The sequence below is a fragment of the Lycorma delicatula genome, chromosome 2 (assembly GCF_047948215.1).
Source record: "Lycorma delicatula isolate Av1 chromosome 2, ASM4794821v1, whole genome shotgun sequence".
NCBI classification, from domain to species: Eukaryota; Metazoa; Arthropoda; class Insecta; order Hemiptera; family Fulgoridae; genus Lycorma; species Lycorma delicatula.
Genome location: NC_134456.1, coordinates 95,374,889 through 95,392,891, shown reverse-complemented (window position 1 = coordinate 95,392,891; position 18,003 = coordinate 95,374,889). Strand labels below are relative to the sequence as shown.

Here is an 18,003-nt window from a genome sequence, read left to right as displayed (position 1 = left end):
GCAAAAATCAATAATACGACTTAATTTTCAAATTTACCATTAACGAAAAATCATGAATAAAAACGATAAACAAATTATACATCCTTTCTTATTTCTCTTATTTCTAAGAAATAATATTTTATTAGCGAATATTTTATAATAGAATATGAAATAACACATTTTATTGTGTGATAAACTTCTAAATGAAACTGAATATTCTGATTTTGTTTTGATTTTGTTTTCGTGAGTAAATTTTGAGTTTTTCCCTTCTGTTGAACATTATTTCTAGTAAATCCTTTTTTGTAGGTGTATTTAAACATAGCCTTCATCAAAACTCCTTCACTTGTAATCAAAATAGTATGCCCCTAGAAAGAGGCGATCCTTACATAATGTTCTGAAATATCATCAGCGTTATTCATTTAACCTAATAAAAGATTGAATTTCATGACCCGTGTCAAACTATTTAAGTTTATCCACATCTTTCTAGTGGTAGAGAAAATTTCTAATGAGCGGCTACAATGAAAAGGGACATATCCGTTTAAATTATTTATTATTAATATTTTTCACTTCAGTAGGTTGGCATTTATAAAAAGACCTGATTGCGTATAAATCTTACAAAATCATCAGCCTAAGATCAGCTTCGTTAATTGTGCGATGAAAAAAATATTCCTGAAGTTATAAAAATACTGTAACATCTCTCCAGTAAAAAATCTGATATGTACACCACATGATTTCCTTGTATGCCTATTAAATTACATATACACATTTTTGTTAAATGAAAAGTGCATAAAATTTTATTTTATTAATAACTTCTGATATTTTTTATTATTTTTTTAATTTATACTTCCTTGTATGAAGTAAAGGAAGTATTGTGATCGCGAAAAATTTTGGTTTTCAGATTTTAACGGAAATATCCATTTTTACCATCCCTGAATCCATTTTAACTAATTTCGGCGTGACGTCTGTACGTATGTAGGTATCTCGCATAACTCAACAACAAACGATTAGTCATAGGATGTTGAAATGTTGAATTTAGGACTATTGTAACAAGTAGTTGTGCACCTCCCCTTTTAATTACAATCGACTGGACCAAAAGTGTCCAAAAAAGTCCAAAATCCAAAAAAAAAAAATGGATTTTGGACTTTTTCTTAACTGTAGCAATAAGCCGTCATTGAGAGATTTTCAACGATTTATCATAAGTGGTACTTATTTCATTGGTTCCAGAGTTATAGGCAAATAAAATTTTAATTAATGAAATGTTTAAATTTTACAAGGGGAAGACGACGATTCGAATCCGACTTCATCTCCTTTTTTTAACTTTTTTTTTAAATTTAAATATATTGATTATTAATAATTATTAAACTCAGGTTGTAAAAAAAGTTTTACAATAAATACTAATCCACTAATAACAATAAAAAAAAACATGAAAAAATATCAGAAGTTATTAATGAAATAAATTTTTATGTACTTTTCATTTAAAAAAAAATGTGTATGTGTAATTTAATGCAACAAGGAATCATGTGATGTTCACATCAGTTTTTTTATTGTTTTATTATTATGCCATTTATCACTCATATGAAAAAATTGGCAAAAACATCAAAATTTTGATTTGAAGCTATGGCTTTCACGTAATCTTACATATCACCATCAAAGCTTGTTGTGAAATCCATTCTGAGATACCGTCCTAAAATTATTTTATACATTTTAGTGCGTTTAATTTAAGAATGGGTTTTAAAATTTTTTAATATATTTTTATTCTAGTAATAATTAATTTTATTTTTTATGTGTGTTAAGCGTCTTAACCCGTAGTGGTTGTAGCCTGCCTGATATGAATTACAAAATCACTACTGAAAAATGCGGTTCTCGAATAATACAAGTATCCCATACCAGGCTTATTATGAGAAGTAAGAAATGAAGTGGATTATACGGTTGCACATCAACATGCCAAGCATACCAAAATGCAGGAATATGTTCACTTTTAAATGTTTTATTTTCACTGTATTAACCACATGGACAAGATCTGAATGCTGAAAATTATAATTCTCAGAGAAAGCAATATTTTCTTTCCTCTGTTTGTATTGTACTGTCTCCAGACACTACGCGATATATTTTAACTATTTTATTAATTCACTGTCCAGTCGCTTTACAATTATAAACGGAGGTAACACTTGACTATTGTTTATAAGTAATGAAATTTTTTAATGCGTGAAAAATTCTAAACCGGACGAGAATTTTTATCTAGGAGCCTTTGTAATGAAAGAAATTAATGTACGGAAAATGCTTTTATTTACATTTTTTTAAATTTAAATGACTATTTAGTATTTCAAGTATTTGAATTTTCTTTTTTATACAAACATCGGTACTTGTATTTAAATCATAATCTTTAGCGAAGTAATTTAACAAGCTACGGTACAAAGGACGTCTAATGTAAATGAAACTAACCTGAAGAATGTGTTTTTAGAATATAAAAGAACAAAAAGGCTACCTTTTTAGCTTACATAAATCACTGATACTCTTTCTACTAGTCAGTTTTATTTTGTTCTTATTCAGTAGTCACATTAAGAACGCAGACAGGAGACACATTTTACATTTGTTTATCGATGTTAGTTATCAGTATCCGCCACCCTTCGACAAGAGTATAATTTACTAAGTCCACCATTAACTGGTTTCCCTACAACGCAGCAACAATGTATCCTATTACAAGAGATTTATTGTAAACGTTTAGTAATATTTCCTAAGCAGTTTTTTGTACTTAAGTGTTAGCCCGTCGACCATAACCATAATGATCCCGTAACTTTGAAAATAAATTTACGGGATCATTAACATATTTTACATATTAAAAATATAACCATTATTCCTGTTTATAATTATGGATATAAATTAACCAAACGTAACCTGCGCTCGCTAACCTCGAATAATTAACAGTAATGTTTAAATTATTTAAATAATAAATAATTGTATGCCTCATAGGCAAGGCTGGGGCTGGGGCTGGTCCTTTTCTTTTTTTGATAAAAAAAAATTTTAAAAAAGAACTGGGAGATTGCTAAAAAAAATAATGTAGCCAATGGGGTCGAAGCGCGGAACCGTGCAAAGCTAGTGAGGTAGCTCTTTTGCTGAGGACGTCTTGGCCCGGTCACACGCAAGAGTGACTGGATCGGGACGTTCTGATGAAGCATTAAGGACCCTCGAGGTTTGAGGGTTGGGCGCGCCTGAGGGGGGTATACATGGGAGCATACTCGGACCCCGACTAGGAATAGGGGTTGGGGCTTCTGGATGTCGTAATGCCTTTCCTGAACGACAACCAGAAGCGGAGGTCGTATTGCTTCAATGAACCAGGAGGGACCCCGTTGGGAAGGTCCAATGGGTGGAGAATGCTGAAGGGTGGTGATTAGACATCGCCGCGTCACATAAGGTCAACCGAGTCAACGTCTTCTAGGCGGTTACCGGTTGGCTTTGGGTGGTTAAAAAATAAATATATAAATAAATAATTGAATTGCAATAATTACTGAATTTATTATTTATAATCATCTAAACATTACTGTGATAATTAGTCAAGGTTAGCGAGCTTAGGTTAAATTTGGTTAAATTATATCTGTAAAATAAATAAATATAAATGGTTATAAAAATTATAATATAATTGTTATATCGGGTGATATTAACAATAACCCAAAAGTTTGTTGCTTATAATTATCAACTTCGTCGGTTAGAGCCGACGAAGTCAACGAACTACGTTTATATTTCTAAACATAACCTAACCTAACAGTGAAATGAAAATGGGGAAAATTAAAATAAGCGTGAAAATATTATATTTCAGTCCAATTATATTTGTAATAAAGAATACTTTCAAAAAAATTCCCTGAATTTTGTTATACAACGTTTTTTTCCATTTGATGAACCGCGGGATTCGAATATGTCATTTTATGCATTTTTTAATATTCCTTTACGAATCGCGCTGCTAGATAACGGTACTTGATACTACTGGTAGCGTACAATAACTTGATAATGTACTTGAAATAATAAAATTTAAAAGAAAATATACTACAGCTTGTTTTAATAGTAAATGCTCTTATGTATGTAAATGAAAGTACTGAAAATAAAAGTATTAGTTTACAAGTGATTATACTAGTTTTATTAAAAAAGTAATAAATAAAACAGAAATAAATTCGATTAGTAAAATCGAATTTAACGATAAAAATCGAAGGTTAAATTTACAAAGTAATAAGTGCAATGTTACATCACCGATTTTCGATTCTTAAAGGTCATTATACTACTTTTATTAAAAAAGGAAAAATGTGGTATGAAGTGAATGGATCAACCAAAAAAAAAAACTGGTCGTTAAATTCAATTTGTTTGTTCTAAGGCAATAAATTTTAATAATAAATCCATAAGATAATAATCAGTAATTCATAAAAAAAATAAAAGAATAATCTAACAAAATGCAGTGATATCAACAACAACAAAAATTACAGTGAAATTGTAAACCGGACGGTAAGAGTCTCGCAGATATAATTTCTTCCGCTCAAAAAACAAAAGTTTTTGTAATACAAATAAAACTGCTTTTAATAAAACGATACTGATATCAAAAAAAGTAAGTCACTACATTTCTATTATCAAAATCTGTGTTATTAATTTAGAATTTTCTTTAAGAAAAATACATGTTAAATATATGTAACAGCCAATAGATATACAATAATAGATAATAAACAGTGTTCAAGCGTTCCATATAATAAGCAAAGAAAAGAAAAATTTTACAAAACTCTTACTGGCCCGATTTCATTTATTAAACAACAAATAATTATAAGAATTGTTTTATTTCTGTAAATGTGATATGTATTACATATAAATTGAATCGGGCCGGTAAGAAACAAATTTTTCTCTTTTACATGGAACACTTAAATGTTGTTTATTATCTGTTATTGTATATCTATTGTCTATTACATATATTTTGCATGTACTTTTTTAAAGAAAATTCTAAATTAATAACAGATTTTGATAAAAGAAATGTACCTTTTTTGATATCAGTATCGTTTTATTAAAAACAATTTTATTTACATTACAAAAAGTTTTGTTTTTTGATGGAAGAAATGATATCTTCCTTTTTTCCTGTTTAGCCTCCGGGAATTACCATCAGGTATTACTTCAGAGAATGAATGAGGATATATGTATGGAGTGTAAATGAACGTTCCTGAAATGTATGGTTAATTGAATCCCAACCACCAAAGAACACCGGTATCCACGATATAGTATTCAAATCCGTATGAAAGTAATTGTCTTTACTAGGACTAGAACACTGGAACTGTCGGCTTCCAAATAAGCTGATTTGGGAAGGCGCGTTCATCACTAGACCAACCCGGCGGATTGTTTCTTACCTTATTATTATTATTTTTTACGGAAGGTGTAACTAAAAAAAGTTGTTTAATTCCTGTGACTTGACCTTTGGTTGCATTCTTTTTTTTTGAATCGTTGTTTACTAAGTCTCTGAGAAGAAACAAAAATTGTCTGCCTTACCTTACCGGTGCGAAGCCGAATAATTCAGCTAGTAAGCAGGATTATTTTAAACGATTAACTCGCCTTTCGTCTCGCTTAAATCATTATCGATTAAGTAAAATGTCTCATAAAACAACGGTATAAGATATTGCATCTGCTTTCAAAAGCGACTCGTAAAGATTTCAAAGTAATGAGAACATTTTACATAAATATACGATAAAAATAGTCGTGTCAAATTAAAGAAATTTTTATTTTCCAGATTTAAGTGCACTGTAAAGCTGCAATTTATCAATCTTTTCCTGACAGAACAGTGTTAGTCGTTAATTCTAAACGTGTTTAAAAGTCTGCTTCATAATTTCTGTAAATTTAGAACCTCACTCCTCTAATTTAATGCGCTATTAAAAGTTCCCCTCGTGTTAAACTGGAAAAAGAATATTAATTTCTTATTTCAGATATTGACCCACCGGGTTGGGTCAAATGATATTTGCGAGACCGGTTACGGTTTACAATTTCATTGTAATTTTTTTTGGGATAGATATAAATTAACCAAACTTAAGCTACGCTTGCTAACCTCGACTAATTAACAGTAATGTTTTGATTATTTAAATAATAAATAATTGCAATAATTACTGAATTTATTATTTAAATACTCAAAACATTACTGTGTTAATTAGTCAAGTTTAACGAGCAAAGCGAGCGTAGATTAACTTTGGTTAATTATATTTATAAAATAAATAAATATAAATGGTTATAAAAATGGTAATATAATGGTTATATCAAGTGATATTAACAATAACCCAAAAGTTTGCAATTTATTGGTCGACGGGCTAATATGATCCCATTTTTTTTTTTTATATGTCTGTTGCAACATATCAAGGTAATATTGAATTATAAAACTGATTTAATTGCATTTTATCCTGTTACATTATTCAATGAAACTAATTTTCTACCTATAAACTGAAGAAAATTATAGAAAAAAATAATAATTTTATAAATTATTATTCTCAATTACTTGTTTCGTTCATAAATTTTTTTTTTTTTTTGTCAGTCATTAGCAATTTGACGGGTTTCATGTTTTTTATTCTTTCTCTTCTGTGCTAATATTTTACATTCGAAATAATTATTACATCCTAGCTCCTTAGTTATCTGTTTTATCAATTCCAATTGTTGTTTTCCTCTACATTTCCCTTTATCCCTTATTCAAAAATATTACTTCTTCAAAATTTAAGGATTTCCCAGCGCAGAGCCTTAATTGTATGCACTGGTGTTTTTAAAACAACCTCCTACGAGGTTGCCACCGTATTGGGAAAGGCTCTCCCATCGATTTAGCGGTGAAAAATCGAGCAGCCGGCGAAGAGGCCGGGAGGCCGAGGTATTTGGGATGCGGTTTCCAACCGGGCCAGTACCGGAGTGGAACGGTGATCACAATGCACCGGATTTAAATTTCGTTCAGTTGCCCATTTCCCGGCTGCGGAAGAGGCTGCAGAGCCTCGCGATGGAAGCATGGCAGCTGGAATGGGACACTACGACTAAGGGAAGATTCTTGTATAAGTTTATTAAGAATCTAGGGAGATGATATGCCTCAAGTTCGTTTTTAAGAGCCCGTGGTTGGTTCACCAACCACGCTAACTTGAACCAATATCTGTTTCGGTTCCGCCTGGCAGCTGATGAGCTGTGTGTCTACGGGGAGGTGCAGTCAAATGAACACCTGAGTTTGACTGCCCTGCTCTTGGGGAGGGGAGAGGGGTGCAGCTGGAATGGGACACCACGACTAAGGGCAGATCCTTGTTTATACAGGATTTGGGGGATGGTATGCCTGGAGCTCGTTTTTAAGGGTAACGGGTGCTCACCAACTTTTGACTGCCCTGCTCTTGGGGAGGCCAGAGACCGAGCTACCCTGAAACTTAGAGGTCAGGGGGAAAATTGGCGACTCACAAGCGGCGAGTCCTTGTGGCGAGAGCCGCATTGTCGGACGGTGTGGGAGTTCCTAGATGTTCAACCGGCATCCGTAGATGAAGCAACCGGGATGCCGGTTGCTTTGTTCAACCGGCATCCGTAGTTTGATTAAGGGAAAGACTCTTACCCCATTGCCGTGGGAAGTTAACCCTGAGTATGGCTGACCACCACCCAATTATTCTGGCTCCAAGCGCTATAAAACGGTGGACAGGTACTTGCTGGCATTCAGCGACCTAGGCGTGGCAGCGAATTGCTGCCTAGACGAGATAAATTTTATTATGGACGTCATATATATTTTTAGTAATTGAAGGAGTGCGCCTACCCATTTTAGTAAATATATGAGACAAGTGAGCAGTTGGGACACGTAAGCCGGTGGTGTATGGCACCGCGCTTAGTCCACTCACGCTGTTAGGTAAGCTCTAGCAGCTATTTAGGACACTGGTCGCTAAACTGTTTCGAGGTTCAGTAGCCGTTTGTGGCACAACCATTCGGTTTTATGCTTTAGGGCGACCGAATGGGGTGGTGGCAGGAGAAATTCCAAGCAAACCATTCCCTTTTTCCCTAAATTAATTAAACTTCGGTGCATAAAGTACTGTCCATCGACTTGGTTTGGCTCTTCACAAGAACCCTTTCACATACTTTTATCGTCTTTTGTTACGATGATCTCTTCATTTCGGATTTTATTGGTCTAGCTACATTTCAAAATCGGTAAAATTACTCGTATATTTAAAGGATTTATTCTCTTTGTTCCCGCTTCACCTATAATTCGCTACACTCAACAAAAAAAAATTTAATTGCTTTCTAACTCTAAAATCTGTATTTGATATTTGATTTCAAGCCTTATTCAGCATGAAATCTCTGTTTTTTTTTCTTATTGTTATTTCTAGTTAATGATGCTGTTCTTATTTATTAATATTTTATTCCTCATTATCCTCATCATTTTTGTTTTCTTTTTATTAATCTTCAAACTAAATTTTTCCCCCTATCAATCGATAAATAACGATCAGAATTTCTTTCAACTCATTTTTGATTTCTGCGAAAAGCGATAATATCATCATGGATTTTTACTATTTTAATTTTTTATTCTTTATGAATAGGTACTTCACTTTCAGTTTTATTTTTCGATTTCAATATTTCTTATTTTTTATATAAATTGAAAAGTTATGGAGCTACATACATTGTCTCATTCCTTTCTAAATCAGAGCATATCTTCTACACTCATGTCACTGCTACCGGATATTTGTTATGATTGAATTTTATCAATTAATTAGTCTAAGTTTCTTCAAAATGTTAAATTTTTTTCAATTTTACATTATAAGGCTACCTTTTTTCACGAATGCCAAAACATGTAGTGTAATGTATTTAGGGTATGTACGTTTGCATGTTTGTTTGTTACGCCGAAGCTGATCAATGGCTGAACCGATCTAGATGTATGACTCCATGTTGGAATCCTTACGTTATCCGGAATGTATAAATACGTATTTATACAGCCAAATAGGCTGTATAAATATGCATACGAATATACACGTTAAAAATAAATTTAAAAGACTTGAAAAACTCTATCAAATGAATGTGTCATTGAATAACTCGCAACACAACGCTTCATTCTGAACTATTCGGAAACCTCGTATCTCATACGTGTGAACTTGTCTTACTAGAGTTTTTACACACTGTCCAAAAAGGAGTGTATGCATTTATGTTTGTACCAACGTAGCACCTCAACGGTTGAACCGATTTAGATGTATGATCCCGCTTTTGAATCCTTACGTTATCGAGACTGTTACATGCTGTATAAATATGCATATATACATATACATATATATATATATATATATATATATATATATATATATATATATATGTTTAAATAAATTTAAACAAATTGAAAAAAAAATTATAATATATGCAAAATATTCACCGGCGGTCTTTAATTATGCTATAAAGAGCAATGTTTTTTTTTTTGCAGTCGTGCTTTTTAATGTTTAATATTTATCTCTTGTTTGATCTAGAAATCCCTTACTGTGGTTTTATTCCTTTGAAGACTACATTTTAAGATTAGAACTGAGCAAGAATGATCTTTTATGCTTACTTTTCAGTCAATAAGAAATTATTTCACGATTCTAATTATTTGTACTCAGAATGTAATTTTCTATCGTAACAAAATACTTATTTCTTTTAAATAACATTTTTTTTTAAATTTATAATTATAATTATAATTTATAAAAATAAATATAATTTAAAAAAATTTAAATTTTTAAATTATATAAATATTGACAAGCAAAATAAACCCGACTACTAATAGTACACATCTACCTAGAATAATGGTGAAAAACGAACATAAAATAGATAAACAATTTTTTTTTTGTTTTCTTACAGGCATTTTTCCAAAATACATCCATCCTGACCCCACAGGGGAAGACATCACGTGCCTTGTGACGATTTCGTTCGCCACACCACCCTCTCCGTTCGTAGTCCTGATGGGCTTTTTCGGAGGTCGTCTTCTAATACTAGAAGACGACCTCCAAAGGTCGTCTTCAATACGGCCTCTTATCAGAATGGCACCGATACAAATGCCTCAAAAGATTCCATCGGTGTTAAAACCCATCAACTAACAAAATTATTTTTTAAACTCACTAAACCGAATAAAAAAAAAACCCTAATAATCAGTAAAAATTTACAAATTGAGCTATAACAAAACATTAATTTCATACGCTCAAAAATTGTTCGCAAAAACTCCCAATTTTGACCTATCATACTAAAGTAACCAAAATTACAACAACCGGGGGACAAAATTGCCGTATGCGCTTACTCTGGCAAAAAACCACCCAAACATGTCCCTAGCCACCCAGGCTACGATTCTATACTAAACACTCTCTGCAGTCGAACGAGCACATGATGTTCAGCTGCCCAGCTCTTCGGGGAGCCAGAACTCAGGTCACCCTGGAACTTAGAGGTCAAGGAGGAAAATTGGCCACTCATAAGCGGCGACTCAATGTGGCGTGAGCCGCATTTTCGGACCGTGTGGGAGATCCTTGATGCCGTTGCTTTGTTCAACCGGCATCAGTAGTTTAAGGGACATAAGACTCGAGGGTAGGAAACTACCCTCGAGAAATGGCTAGCCATCGGTTAAATATAGCTCCAAGCGCTATAATATGGTGGACAGGTACTTGGCATTCAGCGACCTAGGCGCGGCAGCGAATTGTTGTCCTTGACGGAATAAATTTTAATTTATTGACAAGTCATATATTTTAGTATGTAGACGGGGTGCCCCTACCCATTTTAGTAATATATGACAAGCGAGTGGTGTAGGGCACCACTCGCTTGTCATGTCGCTATGTCAATCGAACATAGGCGGTTTTCACCGGATCTTGACGTTTTGACACCCACGGAACCCAAACAACAGGTTGGAAATTTTCCGGATGCACTTGTGTGTGTTCGGTGTGGGCCTCTAAATCACCTTATATCTCCAGAACTACTCGACCGATTTTGATCAAACTTGGTCAGATTACTTCTATATACGGGACATAGATACCACTTAATTTTCAACTTTAAAGATCAACGGGGTGAGGTTGTAGAATAAGGTCACCCTCAGTATCTCGAGATTTCGTTTAATTAAGGTCGTATTTTTCTTAGACACATTTGCTAAGGATTAAAAAATAACAATGTTTGGAGAAAAAAATTTTCAAAATTGCACCGCTACCTCAAGAAAAGCTGATGTAGTCGATTGCTATGTTGTGACGTCACAGGCGAGCAGTAGAATTAAACAATGATTAATATTTAAAGTGTAAAAAAAAGTAACTCGGTCTGGCTGGGTCTAAAACTGGATCAGCCGGTTAAATCGGTGCGTTAAGCCTTGCGACTACACCGGTCTGCCGACCGTACAAGCGAAATTTGTTCTATGTAATTGTGAAATTAGATTAGTTTAGTTAGTGATGACCGTTGCCGCTAGTACCGCCATACCCGCGGAATTAAATACGGTATGCGCGCGCGGTTTAGTGAGAATCATTGAATTAAATAAAATGATAAATATTTTAAATTAAGTTGTGTGTGTAAGCTATGCATCCGAAGCAGTTATGTTGTCAGCTTTTGTCAGCTTGATTTCATATGAATTCTGTTACGTCATCATTTTTTATTTATTCTTTTGTACTCTATAATTATTTTAAACAGTTGTTACAATTAATAATAATTATTGTAATTTTCTTTTACGTTTAATTTTCCTAGTATATACGTTGCAATCTGTTCAACTAGTGAACAGTAAGCAATCTCCTCACGTCCCAATGAAATGATATGTATGACATGTAGTCTTGTACAGATTCAGGCCGACCGTTCCTGAAATGTGCGGTTAATCGAACCCCCCAACCACCAAAATACACCGATATCCACTGTCTAGTATTCAAATTCGTAAAAAGTAACTAAAATGTAAGTAACTTTTACTAGGATTTGAACCTCACAACCTTCGACTTCGAAAATTAGCTGTTAAACAACTGATTTACGAAAACGATTTAACCACTAGACCGGCCCTGTGGGCTATCGTAATTTTAAGCTAGAAAAATTTGAAACTATGTATGATTTAAAAAATATATATGTTGACGACTGCAACCATCAAACAATGCCTTCTCTTGATGGTTGTTTCCTTATTACTTTTTTATCACCCTTAGTGATGTAGTAATTTTTTGATTTATAATTTTATATATAAACGATTAAATCAAAATTTATTTCAATATAAACGAGTTATTAACGAATTTTTATTTTTATTTTTTTACAGTTGGGGCTGTTGGTGGGAGCGTTCGTACTCCCTCTCAGTGTTCAGGCTAACAAGTGTCAATTTGGGAAACAATATCGGTCAAGCGAGACAGGAACTTGCGTCGACTGCACGAGATGCCGAAGTCGGAATTACGAGGTCGTAATCCGACCGTGTCAAGTACACGCCGACACTATTTGCGGACCTATATCTGCTCTAAAATTAGAATGGCCAGGAATCAAACAACAGGACCACCTTAATGAAAACGATCAAATACGTAAACATCACAAGAATACGCACATCCACCACCATCATCATCATATTCACGATCTCGCCTTCCACGACTTGCCGGAACATAAACTGGATAAAGATCCTTATAATAACGTAGAAGAATGGGAAAGATTGTTGAAACAGTCGAGAGCACAGTTACAACATCGAAAGGAAGATCTGATGAAATCATTACTAGAAAGAAAAAATGCCGCCAAACATAATCACAACAAAGATTGGGAAGACGAAGAATTAGATGAAATCAGTACCGAACATTATCATCGATTACAAGATATTTTAACGACGCATCGTCCTCATATTTCGAAACTCGACTTAGAGATTTTTGAAAAATTAATCAATAACGAACATAAAAATCGAAACAAAAGACCGCTTGAACCGTTAAGCTTAATCGACGAACGGCTGGAGGAAGAAAATAACAGAAATCATTTCGATAAAAGCGATTCAAAAGACGATTTTCCCGAACTTTACGATTTCATGGCCGTTGTACCGAATCATCGTTTATTTTTAGGCGAACCGTCAACAGTCCCTGAAATGATGATGGATCAAACGCGGGAACAAAGTGTATCATCGGAACGCGTTCCGTTCACTGCGACTGAAACTTTCGTCTGGGACTGGCAGGCAGTCGCCTTGATATCTGCTATTATCGCCTGTCTTTTGTTCTTTGCTCTAGCTGCTATCTACTCGATCCTTCACGCACGACAATGGAGAAGAATAAAAAATCATTTTAATGTCGGTGAGTACAGATTATAATTTTTTTATTTTTTTTTTACTTGAAAATCAAAGCAAATTTTACGTAATAATTTTTTTTTTCAACTTTTTTAAATTACCTAAAATATAGCAAAATGAAAACCTTAGAAAAGGTTTTCATTGATTTAATCAAAGGAGAAAACTTGTAATCCTGTAATTCAATTATTATAATTCCTTTAAGATTTATTTGAACTTCGCAATACTTTGATATTTATGAGGAACTGATTTATAAATATAAAAGAAAAACTGATGTGGACACCACAGGACTTCCTTGTATGCCCATTAAATTACATATATTTTTTATTACATTTTTTAAAATTTTATTTTTCATGTTTTTTTGTTATTGAATATTATTTATTGTATTTTTTTTTACAATCACAGGTTAATAATTATTAATAAATCATTGTATTTAAATTTTAAAAAAATTAAAAAAAAGGAAATGAAGTCAGATTCGAACTGATGTGCCTTGCAAGATCCAATCATAATTCAAATTTTATTGGGCTATAATTCTGGAACCAATGAAAATAATTACCACTTAAAATATCGTTGAAACTCTCAATGAGAGGTTATTATTACTACAGTTAAGAAAACGTTCAAAATCCAAATTCTTTGGATTTTGGGCTTTTTTTCATTTTTGATCTAGTCGATTGCAATCAAAGGGAAAGGTGCACAACTAAATGTTAAAACAGTCCTAAATCCAACATTTCAACATTCTATAGCTAATCGTTTTTGAATTACGCGAAATACATACACACATACACCGAAAGACGTCACACCGAAACTACGAGTAGTCAAAAAGGATTCGGGAATGGTCAAAATGGATATTCCCATTAAAATCTGAAAACTGAAATTTTTCGCGATCACAATACTTCCTTTACTTCGTACAAGGAAGTAATAAAATCGGGAAAACTGCATTACTAAACTTTCCTATTAGATTCTTGTTACTGTTTCAGTCCCCGACTTTTTAACTGTAACAAAAATAAAAGCTGAGTCGAAACACTAAAAAAGTTAGAAATTGGCTTTTAGCAGTACTTTCCTTTTTCCTGTTTAGCCTACGGAAATTACCGTTCAGTATTACTTCAGAGGATGATATGTATGAGTGTAAATGATGTGTACTCTTGTTAAGTTTCAGTTCGACCATTCCTGAGATGTGTGGTTAATTGAAGCCCAACCACCAAAGAGCACCGGTACCCATGATCTAGTATTCAAATCCGTAAAAATAGCTGACTACTAGGACTTGAACGCTGGAACTCTCGACTTCGAAATCAGTTAATTTGGAAAGATGCGTTCACCACTAGGCCAACGTGGTGGGTTGGCTTTTAGCAGTTTAATTTATTTTTTTCTTACTATAATTAGTATATATCGCAGTATAATTGCCGGGAAGATACTGTGCAGAAATCCTTCATAAAATATAAATAACAATTATAAAAAGTATACCGTAATATTTACATCCGTGTATATAACTATTTCTCTTATTTATTCTCAAATACAGCAATTTTAATTAAAGTGATTGTCATTTTCAAAGATTTTACATCCTTATTCAGTAAAAAACAGATGTCGGCTGTTAAAATATAATTAAAAGTTAGAATCTGAGATAGATTTCTTAATCTATATCATTATAAAAGGCTAAGATAAACATTACAAAACAGAAACATTTTTGTCATTGTTGTTATGAAAGAAAATGAAAAAGCGGCATCAACAGTTATTTACATTAGCCCGGTGGAAATCCGTAGCTTATAAAAAAAATTACTGGGATTTGAACCCGGGACCTCCGCACGAAACGCCGAGACGCTACCTACTCGGCCAAGGAGATCGACTTTTTTGTAGTTATCCGTTTAGTTTTCTTTATTGGTATCTTGCCTCAAATATTTTAGGTAACGAGGAAAATGTTTAAATTGTTATACGTAGGTATTACCATAGAATTTGACGCTTGCTGCCCCTTGGCTGTTACTTTGTATATCAATCACTCTAAAAAAACACTCACAAATTTTTACAAAACAGAATCATCTTTATTCTACCGTATTTCGCAAAAATTGTTGTGAAAAAATGTTTAGTGTAAATTTAATTATAATATTGTTAATGTTATTACCATTACAATATTGCATTAAACTATTGCCCTTGCTCAGTAAATTTAATGGAAAATAATATAATTAGTTCTTATTACGAACATTTATTATCCAATATTTAAAAATAATATTGAGAAAATTTTTATTTTTAGAAATAATAAACCGATATACATCCTAGTAATAACATTTCTTTGTTCAATATGCTTGTGTGTATTTGTTAAGCGACCAAGTTAATACTCCAGAGTGGATCAAATTGAAAATTCGACTAATTTCAACATTCGCTTCCTTTCACTAAATAGATTCTTCATCAAATTTCAATTATTTTTATTTTTTTTTTATTTCATCGAGACAGGTTCTTTGACCTACTATTTGTAAGTTATTCGTACATAACTGAAGTGGAAAATTTTGTTTAATGAAAAATTAGATCATGAATATCGACGGTTTTAAGATAATTTAATTTTTTGTCGTTGAATTTCTATTGCATTATAATATTATAATAGCCGACCTCCGTGGCTGGATAGGTAATGTCTCGACGTTTCGTACGGAAGTCCGGAGTTCGAATCCGGTCCTTTTCATACGCTACCGATTTCCGCCGGGCTAATGACCGTAGCGTTGATGCCGTTCTTTCATACAAAAAAAAAAAATATATATTGTAATAGATTAGTATGTCGTATAACCAAATATCAATTTAATATTCAAAGTATTTTCGCGCAACATTCTACAAAATAAATTAAGAAAGTTAAAGTAAAATAGTAATTCATACTTGTACGTCCCACAGTCATAACGTAACGATCTTTAACGTTCTTTACGTTGTTTCTGTGACTTCCTTTTCTTATTTTCATCAAGGTACAGGTTTATATACTTTCAATTTCTTGCGATTGGCCAGCAGTTTTTTTTGTAGGCCTATTAATTTTTCAAATAAAAATGAAATAAACAATCGATGGATGAAGCCGTTACTTGATGAAAATCCATCGTAACAAAAGAAAATAAACAATAACAATATGTTATTTGATTTTCACAAAATTATTTCAAAAGATCACAATAGCTGTTTCGGTACACAGTACCTTTTCTCGGGTGACACAAACAAAATACTAAAGCTAAAAATACATACAACGAAAAAAGTAAATACAAAAATCAAATCAGATAAAATTCCCAAAGATAAAAAGCAATAATAGGGAGTGTACATGTGAATCAATAATATATAAATTTATATATATTGCGGGTGCTGGCGCCCATCGCAATCAACATCGAGGGAGAGGTGATCCAGTCGCGGGAAACCACTAAGTACCTGGGAATGTGGCTGGACCACAAACGATCGTTCACCCACCATGTGAAAGAGGTTAGCGAAAAGGCGGGACGAATGGTGCAGCGTCTGGTTAGGTTGCTCTCAAACAACGGTGGACCACGAACATCGAAAAGAAGGCTCTATTCACACGTGGTCAATGCAACACTTCTCTGTGGCGTTTTGGCGTGGAAGAGGGCCATGACCGTGGGGCGCTACAGGAGAATCCTAGAGGGGGGAAAGCGTCGCATGGCCCTCAAGGTGGCATCAGCATATGCCTCGGTGTCGACAGAAGCGGTGCTGGTGATCACGAGGCAGCCACCTCTTCAGCAACTGGCAGTGTTGGGCCACCGGAGAGTTCGCAACAGGAACATACATGCGGCCCTGTTCCGAGATTGGCAAGCGAGGTGAGATTCGTCTACCAACGGCAGGTGGACACAACGCCTTATCGCGGAAATAAAGCCGTGGACCAGTCGGAGGTTTGATGAGCTGAACAACTGGCTCAAACAATTCCTGATCGGTCATGGGGTCTTCTGCGCCTACCTGTGTGGTAGGAGGAGGCGTATGACCCCCTGCAGCCCTTACTGCGGCGACCCGGATACCCCAGAACACGTGGTGTTCTGGTGCTCGCAGTGGGATGAATATCGCCTAGCGTGCTCGGCGATTACCGGACCGCTCAGCGTTGAGAACATCATCGCCACCATGTTACGGAGCCCCAAGAGTGTTTATACCATTGCAGGGTTCTTGGCAAGGGTTCTTCAGGAAAAGGCTTCAGGAAAAAAAAATTATATATATATATATATATAAATTTAACAGTAAATACTCTTGGTAAATTCAAAACTAAATAAACAGTCGGTTAAATTGATCAAATTTAACCGATTTTAAGGAAAAAATAAACATGAAAATTTAACAAAATATTCTGGATTCTTATTTAAATTTCGATGCTTTAAATCAGCGTTATATAAGAATTGTTGGGATGTTCTGTATATTGTTTTAATTTGGCGCCGATTTCTATAAGTATAACTTAAAGAAAACTTGATAAAATATTATAATTGTATTTTTGGTACTTTTTAAGTCAATTTTTTAAAGTTATTTTATTTATAAGTTTCAAAAATCTTATTTTATCTAAAAATAAATCACAAAAATTATATTTAGATTTCAAATTGTAATTACGGACGTAACAAGCATAAAAGCATTTATGTGTCAGTAAAAAAAGACTCCAACAGTTTATTCAAATCGACGTTAATATTGCTAAAAGCCTACCTTCCAAATAATTTTTTTTTATTCGTTTCAAAATATGTACTTAAATTTTAATCTTAATTTTTCCTTCAGCACTGTCATGTTTTCACTTAATTCATATATATATTAACGGTATGACCTCTTAACGTTTTAAATATAATTTAGTCAATACCTTATTGTCTTTGCTTGATTTCACTTAAACATACAAAAAATCTTAA

General features: G+C 33.5%; 1 protein-coding gene across 1 annotated transcript in view; it reads left to right on the top strand.

Moving 5' to 3' along the window:
* wgn (Tumor necrosis factor receptor superfamily member wengen) overlaps nt 1–18,003 on the top strand; it is a 182,478-nt gene that overhangs the window by 64,655 nt on the left and 99,820 nt on the right. Inside the window, exon 2 of the mRNA XM_075355841.1 lies at nt 12,188–13,184. Within this exon, the coding sequence (XP_075211956.1) occupies nt 12,188–13,184 (997 nt within the window). The remainder of the gene's footprint in view (nt 1–12,187; nt 13,185–18,003) is intronic.